Below are 9325 nucleotides of genomic sequence, written 5' to 3'. Positions count from 1 at the left end.
ACACTGACGCTGGAAACCAGACCGGGAAACGCACAACACAGATGAATCGGAATTTTTAAAGCTGTAACGTGAAAGTTATTGAAAGAACACCCAGAAGCGAGTGTACGAGTGGGGTTGAAACTATTAGTACAACTCGATGCAAGTTTGCTATATATTTAAATAATAATAATAATAATAATAATAATAATAATAATAATAATAATAGGGGTTAGGAAATAAGTTACAGCAAGTGACGTAACCAGGGTTTAAAAATTAGTAAGGTGAAGATTTTTTTTCTCTTAAGGTATCATATTCCAGGTGTAGATAGATTAAATGTGAGACGGAAACCTGGTAGAAGCTTTCCCTTTTACGCTTTTAGAGTCACATAGCTTTCGTGTCAAAACTGGCAGTCTTTAAAAAGGGCACTAGTGTTTCCAAGTACTTTTTTGTCTTCATTCTGAGCGCTATACCAGTTTTCTGTTTAAAAGAGTCCAACAAACATCCTTTTTTAAATCTACACTCTTGCTTGGTAACTGCACTCGTGTGCTTTCTTTGAGATAAATGGAAGTTTCTTTGGCATTTTGTTTTCTAAGCCAATGAATTTCACATACACTCACGGAAAAGTCACGTTACGGCAGCAAAGTGGACAGTGCAGAACAAATAGATGCGGTATAACTTATAACAGGGGTGGGCAACTCCAGGCCTCGAGGGCCGGTGTCCCTGCAGGTTTTAGATGTGTCCTTGAACCAACACAGCTGATTTAAATGGCTAAATTAGGTCCTCAACATGTCTTGAAGTTCTCCAGAGGCCTGGTAACGAACTAATCATGTGATTCAGGTGTGTTGACCCAAGGTGAGATCTAAAACCTCGGGGCCTGGAATTGCCCACCCCTGACTTATAACAATAGTGCTATACAGAAAACCTATACACTGTACAAGGTATGAGATTTTCAATTTATATATATCATACAATATGAAGCTTAGTAGCAGCAAAAAGGGACGTTTGATGCAGAGGTTGTGTGTTTATAGCAGGAAAGGTGGAATGTTGCACCTGTGCTCCAATCATCAGTAGAAAAGGCTACACTTCTGAAGAGACTAGCTCCAAGAGTTGCAATACAATCAAAACCAGAGAGTTTGAAAACTGAAGGACTTCGTTTAATACATGTCCCCTCTTTTGCAGGTGCAACTATATATATGAAAAAATAGAAGCTGAAATTTAGATTAAAAAAAAAATTAAACAAAGAAATAAAAAAAAATAAAAAAATAACAAAGCGCAGATACGTGTTTATCAGTCCACTTGAAATGAAAATAGGACAATGGAAAAGATTACTTGCCTTCTGGCTCTGGCCCTATACCAGAGGGTAAGCCAATCCTTTACTTTCCTCGTGTCATGTGTGAGGCAGGGCACAAGTTCCTGAACTTCCCGTAAAAGCCACTTAGAGAGTTTACAGGCCAGATTTAATTGTCTTTCTTCTGAAAAAACAAAACCATCTGATCTCGTAGGTGCTTACGGCCATTACAACGTTGTAAAAACATGTAAAAAGAGAAAGGAGAAAATAATTGAAATAAGACCTATGGAAATTTGGAAGGCTTGCACGGTGTTTTGATGGGTTAATTTCTTTTCCAAGTGTGAAACCTCTCGTTTTGTTCTACAAAATGTTTTGGGGAACTTGAAAAAACTGTTTTGAGTTTCAGCTTGAAGTGTGATTTTAAAAGATTTGTGAAATGTAAAGAATTTTGTGGTTTTATTCTGTTTTCTTAAAGAGTCTGATGAAAGCATAAAAACTAATTCAGACTAATCAAATCAAAACCAACGCATCAGTGCTTCAAGCCCTACTTTTTTTTTTCTTACGAAAGCAGGTAATGACGTTACAGGCGTGCCACTCTTCCTTGGGTCCGTCCTGAAACACACCACCAACCATTGAGAGTTCCGCAGAAGGAGCAGGATGTTGTGGTGCAGAGCAAAAAGCTCTGATAAGCTTGTTCGGGAGTTTCTTGGCACTGGACCCGTAATCAGGTAAATCCTCACCACCTGGCACAAAACAGCTTAATTGCAGGTGCACGCGGAAGGAAGAAGCGCGGTCGCGATGCCGCCGCCGTAGGCTTTGGTTGGACCCAAAATGAAACATGCGCAGACTCGCTGTCTGGTTTAATGCCACAGTTAGTAAGCCTGCTACAGGAGATATGCACTGATATTAATGAGGTATAGACTGTTTTTGAACATAGAAGCGTGGGTGCTTATTGATGGAGGATACGTAGGGGCCAGAGGGTAGCCTTACCTCGGAGCTCTCGGTAAGTTAGCTACTACAGCTAAACCTAGCCTGTATGTCCTCTTATGTGAACTGGGTCGTGTTTACTTACTGATAAAGATGTGGTAATTAGTAACGCCAGGGACTTTTAAATTTTTTTTAACCCACATAATGTTTGTATTGAAGCCGCAAACATAAGTTCAGGCAGTTCAACTGAAGCTTTATCAGAGCAGATGTCGGTGGAGGTTTTCTTTGATGTGATCGAGTCTCGTCGTGTCCTCGTTTACTCCAGATTAGCTAATTAGATGTCGGGTTAGTAGATCAGAGTGGAATTGTTGTGCCCGTTTTGTCTGTGCTGTCTGAGAGGATAACATTTTACAAATTCTAAATATATTTATATACTCAAATGCTAGGACGACTTATACCAGTGTGGCATGTAAGAAAAAGTGGGATTGATGAATAAAAGTTTAATAAAAAACAGTTTGTAAGAATAAACTTTATGACAGAGCTGATGTTTAATTATATTTCACAGCTTTAGTCTGTAAAGTGTTTGGTGGTATATTAGAGAATTAATATTCATTTTTGGCTTGAACCTTTATCATATTTTGTTTCAAATCCGAGCTGATCGCTTTTATTGGGTGCCAAAAATTTAGTGATGCAAGATATGGTGGCCAAAAAACAACAAAACACACACACCTCCATCATCAATACAACTATCAGTCTATATATGTTTAAATGTTACTCTCATGCCTATCCTTTCTGTCCTATTTTTATGAATCCTCCCCCCATGTCTGATCCCTTGCTGTGTTTTGTTGATAGGAATATGTTGTTGTCGTTGTTGTTTTTAGAAACAAGATGATAAAGAACTGGGGCGTCATTGGTGGGATAGCTGCTGCGATTGCAGCTGGAGTATATGTTTTGTGGGGTCCAATCACAGAGCGAAAAAAAAGAAAGAGAGGTAAGAGCTGTTGTGACCGTGTGGCGCACACATTATATTTATGGCACTGTTTACATTGCAGCAAACTACAGTGACTCGTGGTTCCCTGCAGGTATGGCACCAGGTCTTTTAAACTTGGGGAACACCTGCTTTCTGAACTCGTTACTTCAGGGCTTAGCAGCATGTCCGTCATTCATCAGGTGGCTGGAGAAGTTTGCAGCTCTGCCTTCAATCCAGTCCTGCAAAGACAACCAGCTATCCACGACACTGCTCCAGCTTCTCAAAGGTACATAAAACCAGTGTGTCATATAAGCACAGTGTACTGGACATGCTGAGTTCCTCTGAAATGTTCACATGGAGGTTGTTTCTGCACTGACAGCGCTATCCAGTGAAGAGCCAGGTGAGGATGATGTTCTTGATGCTGGATGTCTCCTGGATGTCCTCAGACTGTACAGATGGCACATCAGCTCATTTGAAGAGCAGGTCAGTCGGTATTATTGCTGATATTGTTTTTATTTCAAATGAATAGTGCAGTGCATTAGTACTTTTCCTCAATGACCCAATCTCACACACATTCAGCAACTTAATCTGCCTCCAGGCTTTTTTTTTTTTTTTTTTTTTTTTTAAACACACATTCACATACACTGTCACTCTTGGGGGCAACTCAGCGTTCATTATCTTCTTCTAGGATATGTCTGGAGGAGCAGTGGATCGATCCACCAGCTTTAGATTTGTATACAATTTGCTCGTCCACCTCATAACCGTTGTTTGTGTTGGTTCATCCCTTCTTAGGATGCACATGAGCTGTTTCATGTCCTTACATCTTCTCTGGAAGAGGAGCGAGATCGTCAGCCCAAAGTCACAAATCTGTTTGATATGCACTCCCTTGAGGTAATTCATTTTTCTCGCCATTTCTCTTGCATGTTGCATCCATTCCAATACACTCTGTAGAGTCTTCTAGAACAATGAAGCACAATTGTAATCTGGAGTTTGTAGGCCATAATAATAAGATTGCCTCCTACACTCTAAAAATCTCAGTCGGTCTCTGTGCTGTTGAAGTATCAGAAATATGTGTCTAGTTATTCTTTGTGTGTGTGCTTATTTTATACCAGAGTCTCCCAGATCAAGATGAGAAAACTATGACATGCAGAAGTCGAGGTGAGAAGGAGTAGAAATCATAGAACCTAGATGATAAAACAAAGTTGTATTTCATTTGAGTGAAATTCTCATTTGGCAGCTCCCCTTCATCCAATACCAAGTCCGTGGAAGTTTCAGCATCCGTTTCATGGCCGGTTAACAAGCAACATGTTCTGCAAGCGCTGCGAGCTACAGGTGAGTTTTTTGTTTTGTCTTTTTGAGGGGAAAAAAAAAAAGGAAAATTACTGTTTGTCTTCTTTCAGGATGTGATTTTATACCTCTGCTTTGCATTTTTAGAGTCCAGTGCGGTACGACTCGTTTGATAGTCTTTCCCTGTCCATTCCTTTACCTCAGTGGGTAAGTGAAAATGTATCTTGTGCTGTGTACACAACAGTATATTTCATGGTTGTTCTGTTTGTTATAATATGACTTGTGCTTGTTCTCAGGGGCGGCCGATCTCTCTAGATCAGTGTCTTCAGCACTTTATCTCTTCGGAAACCATCAAAGAAGTGGAGTGTGAAAACTGCACCAAGGTACACTCACTTCCATATCAGTGCCAAGCTATACTGTGGCAATCCTCTCATTAAATGATTTACTCAGTGAAAGATTTGAAGTAGGGAGGTCGCCTGAAGAGGAACAAAAGGTCCAGTTGTTTCTTTCACAGGTGTATTTTTTGCTGATTTTATGTATAAATTTTAAGTTTTTGATCATTTTTCCTCAGCTTCAACAAGCAACCACAATAAATGGACCAGTTGTAGAAAGCCAAAGGACAACATTTGTTAAACAGCTAAAACTGGGGAAGGTAAGTAGTCTCTTTTGGTTAAGCATTAATAACCCAATTATTTATTTTCCTTTTAGGAACTCTGTACATGGCAAATGCTAGTACTTATCCAGCTTGAGGTTGAAGGGTAAATGATTGGCAGTCTTTGTTAGCTCCCCCAGTGCCTTTGCATCCATTTGCAAAGATTGACGTGGTCGAGTGAAGGAACCCCCATCAAACGACAGGAGCATGTGCAGTTTGCAGAGTATCTATCAATGGACCATTACAAACACAACACTTCCACACAGAGGAGTCAGCGGCTCAGATGCACTGCAAAATCCATAAAGGCTGAAAGCAGAGACGATTCAGTAGAAAAACCCTCTGCCAATGGCTCCGGTATGTTGGAGTTCTTGCATCTGTAGTATTATTATTATTATTCAGTTTATTAGATTCATGCATTTATTGTATTTCGTGTTTCAGATTCAGAGCATCATAACAACAACAAACCTTTTTCTAATGGAACTTGTTCATCGGTCCTCCTTCACACTTCTGGTGTGAACCCACAGCTCAGCCTCTCATATGACTACAGGTAATCAATAAGGAACTCAAATATATCAGGGTATTCAGTGGTGATCTGGTAATTGAAATCCCTTTTTCCGCATTGGCAGAATTAGCAGATATCAATGTGTCTACAGATTTTTATTTTTTTCTAGTAGAGCTAAAACCAACACATATGGACAAAAGTACTGGGCCACCTACACATTACACCCACAGGAGCTGCTCAGCTGTGGAAACTCCTACCATGAAGCTCCCGGCAAACAGTTTTTGTGCTGATGTTAATGCCAGTGGAGGTTTGGAGCTGCCACTATGGATTACATTTACACAGTATGCACTTTGCTGACTGACTCTGCTCTGTAATTTTATGTGGTCTGTCACTTTGTGGCTGTGTAGCTGTTCTTGAACACGTCCACTTTGCAATAATACCACTTTTGGTAGAATATCTAGAAGAAGTTTCACAAACTGACCTGTTGCAACAGCAGCATCCTATTACAGCTCTACCCTCGAGTTCAATGAGCTCTTTAGAACAACCCGTTCTTTCCCAAATGTTTGTAAAGGCAAACTGCATTGCTAGGTGATGGATGTTTGTAAATCTATGGCAATGGGATGGCAAACAGTTCAAAGATTAAGCGTAGTGGCCCAACACTTTTGTCCCTATAGCGTGTATTAAACTTAACAAGCCTTTCTACTGAAAGCTAAACTATCACGAAGCTGAAGTTTCATTGTTTAAACGCCAAGTAGGCTACCCAAAGGAAATCTACAGCTTCGTCTTAGGCCTATTTTTGCTCTCATACACCTACACTAAGTACTATACAAGAACCCAGTATCCCTTTATTATGTTTAAACAACATCGATACCATTACCAGCATTTCTATTTAATAACATTCAAAGCAATAACTTTCATTGTTTCTGACATCCATTGTCTGTCACAACCTTATTAACGAACGCACCGGTGAAAATGAACCGAAACAAAGACTGCATCCAAAAAGCGTGCATGCAGATTGTTCCACACAGGGTCTAAGCGAGGACTGATCATAAACCACATGTAATTGTCCCGTTCCTTCCAGTTCTACAGAGTACCTTTTCCAGCTCACGGCGGTGCTGGTTCACCACGGTGACATGCACTCAGGACATTTCGTCACCTACCGCCGCAGTCCCTCCTCATCTCGCAGCTCTTCGCCCTTCAGCTGCCAGTGGCTGTGGATGTCAGACGATTCGGTACGCAAAGCCAGCCTGCACGAGGTGCTGTCTTCCAACGCTTACATGCTCTTTTACGAGAGAGTTCGAAGGCTTGGCCTCTCTCTGCAGTCAGAGCAGTAACCAAAGGCTCGCAGCCTGAATGACTTCTGCCTTTCCAGTCACACTGTCACACTCGATGTGGCAGGGGACAGCACGGTTACCAACAGGTGGCTTTGTGAACATGACACCAGAGAAGAAAGCCATCCTAGAGTTGTCCTAGGGTGTAGTGTGATGTGTTGTGGACACCTTGCCTGCTGCTCTGCTCCAGAGGAGGAGCCTTTTAATCCCAAAGATAATAAAACTGCAGGATTTTTGTGTTAGCGTTTATCGGTAAGCTACTTTTTCTTTGACATGTAATAATTTATGTAACACCTCGACTTCTACCAGATAAAGAAAGAGGAACATTAAACGCTGCATCGGCCACAACATCAAAAACCACTGACAAGCAAAATGAGTAATGGTTGTCATCACTGGTGCAGTGATCTGCTGCAAAACCTATGGGTCATGGTATATGGATGCTACTTTGGTACACTCCACCCACCTAAAGACTGTTGCATCCCAAGCAATGGCACTCTGTGGCAGTATCCTCCTCCAGCAGCATATTTACCCCAAACCCCACCTCCTCGTGTGAGTGAGAGAGAGAGAGAGAGAGAGAGACTGACTTGAATGTAAAGTGGTTTGAGTAGTCAGTAGGACTAGAAAAGCTCTAAATAAATGCAGTCCATTTACCATATTCCCAGCTTCCAAATTCCCCAAATCCTGATCTGATGGAGAGGCTTCATCCTGCAAGCAAGCAGATTAAACAAATGCCAAAATGATTTTGGTGACACCACAATATTAGACTGGTGGTTTTACTGTTGTGGCTTATTGGTGCAGTCTATGCCAAGATAATAACCCTACAAACTGCGGTTCACATTGAAAGCGTACAGTGTTTAGGCTGGCTCAAAAGTTGGCTAGAGGTGTGGTTTCTGGTGTTTAAATGTGAATACACCCTAGGCTGCTTCAAGGTGTTCCTATTATTTTGTCCATTGCCTTCAAGTGGCTCATTAGGACTTGTCAGTGATTATATTTAGGAGCTGTTGCATATTCTGTAAAGTCACAAAGGTGGAATTATCCTTGACTCCGGTTCTCTTTGTCAGATGTAGTTTGCCTAATCCTTCTCAGCAGTGTATGTAAACCCAGAGCAGTAATAATGTTTCTATTGACACGGTTTCTGTTTGATTATTTTTGCTGTTTCTAGTGAACCTAACTCTATCACGATTTATAAAACTGCACGTTTGTGGTTTAAGTGCCATATTGTCTTAAATGCCTGAGATTTTAAACACTTGGAACCATGAGTGCTACAATTAATGTGAACGGGGCCCTTCCTTGAAATGTGACACATCACAGCCAGTTGACATGCTGTGGGTGTTTTTAAACGGGTTAATAAGAGACGTGCCCTTAGTTAACATGACTGCAGATTTCTGTAGTCATCCTGTTTGTTTATAATTAATGTGTAACTTTTGACCAACAAGGTCAAAATGAGCAGTGATCTGTTGCAAAACTGCTTAATTTTTGCAGTTTGCACTACTGTATATTCATGTGAGATTGTATTTGTGTGCAGTCTGTAAGGTGATCGTTTTCAGGTATTAAAAGCATTAACAATGGTCTTTAGAGTGTTTTATTAAAGCAAGAACATTTTTTGGTACGTTTAAGAGATTGTTATGTTAACTACCCCATTATTTAAGTGTCTTTGAATGAAATACAGTTAATTTGAAAACTGCTCAATTTGCAAGAGGTTTAAAAGTATACTTGTTACTGGTATACCAAAGGCAGCAAATCTTTTATCTGATCAAATGTTCACCCTAATCAAACTGCTGATCTACTTGGGCCTTTCCCACACAATCATCTCTGAGGTTTACAGAGTGTGGTCTGAAAAGGAAAATAACCAGTGAGCTGCAGTTCTAAGTGCCAGAGTCGGAGAAGACTGTCCAGACTGCCTCCAGCTGATCTGAAAGCAACCGTAACTCAACCACTTGTTACAACCAAGGCATGCAGAAGAGCATCTCTGAATGCTGGAACTGCAAAGCAGATGGGCTACAGCAGCAGGAGACCACACTGGGTGCTAGTCCTTTCAGCTAACAATAGAAAATTGAGGCTACAATTGGTATAGTCTTACCAAAATTTGCCATCTAATGATTGTGGCAGCAATCTAATAGAGCACCTTTGGGATGTGGGGGCAAACAGAAAATTTGCATCATGAATCTAAAACAACTATAGGATGCTAACATGGACCAAAATACCTGGGGACTACTCTGAAGGTAAAAGGGGTCCAACCTAATAAATTGGCGAGTGTATATAACCTTGGAATCTGACAACTCTGGAACATAAAAAAAGCTCCTGTATCAACAAATATTTCCATATCCAGGGAACAAACTGATGCTGAAGTCATGCACCCTCCTCTCATACCCATTTAAGCCCATTAAAG

The 9325-nt window shown here is 40.7% G+C and overlaps 1 protein-coding gene across 3 annotated transcripts; it reads left to right on the top strand.

The window, feature by feature from the left end:
* Positions 1 to 1841: 1841 nt before the first annotated feature.
* Positions 1842 to 8507, top strand: usp30 (ubiquitin specific peptidase 30). Of its 3 annotated transcripts, none has more exons than XM_085475369.1 (13): positions 1842 to 1995; positions 3076 to 3185; positions 3277 to 3450; positions 3544 to 3647; positions 3957 to 4055; positions 4277 to 4322; positions 4402 to 4496; positions 4599 to 4658; positions 4748 to 4834; positions 5023 to 5103; positions 5235 to 5457; positions 5542 to 5650; positions 6687 to 8507. In XM_085475369.1, the coding sequence occupies exons 1-13, from the start codon at positions 1925 to 1927 to the stop codon at positions 6937 to 6939; spliced, it is 1512 nt and encodes a 503-aa protein (XP_085331495.1). In that variant the 5' UTR covers positions 1842 to 1924; the 3' UTR covers positions 6940 to 8507. The 3 variants fall into 3 exon arrangements, with proteins under 3 accessions (XP_085331495.1, XP_085331496.1, XP_085331498.1); XM_085475370.1 differs by lacking the exon at positions 1842 to 1995 and adding an exon at positions 2064 to 2270; XM_085475372.1 differs by lacking the exon at positions 1842 to 1995 and adding an exon at positions 2495 to 2539.
* The last annotated feature ends 818 nt before the right edge of the window (positions 8508 to 9325 follow it).

Source organism: Copadichromis virginalis, linkage group LG12 (assembly GCF_057382275.1).
Source record: "Copadichromis virginalis isolate Kocher_CV1m ecotype Utaka linkage group LG12, C_Virginalis_male_GT1.1, whole genome shotgun sequence".
Lineage (NCBI taxonomy): Eukaryota > Metazoa > Chordata > Actinopteri > Cichliformes > Cichlidae > Copadichromis > Copadichromis virginalis.
This window is presented reverse-complemented; position numbering and strand designations above follow the sequence as displayed.

Excerpts from the sequence above, each read along its gene's own strand:
- usp30 (XM_085475369.1), top strand. The coding sequence starts at position 1,925 with ATGTTGTGGTGCAGAGCAAAAAGCTCTGATAAGCTTGTTCGGGAGTTT. Across the intron at positions 1,996-3,075 it reads GGCACTGGACCCGTAATCAG|AAACAAGATGATAAAGAACT; the intron begins GTAAATCCTCAC and ends TGTTGTTTTTAG. Across the intron at positions 4,835-5,022 it reads AGTGTGAAAACTGCACCAAG|CTTCAACAAGCAACCACAAT; the intron begins GTACACTCACTT and ends ATTTTTCCTCAG.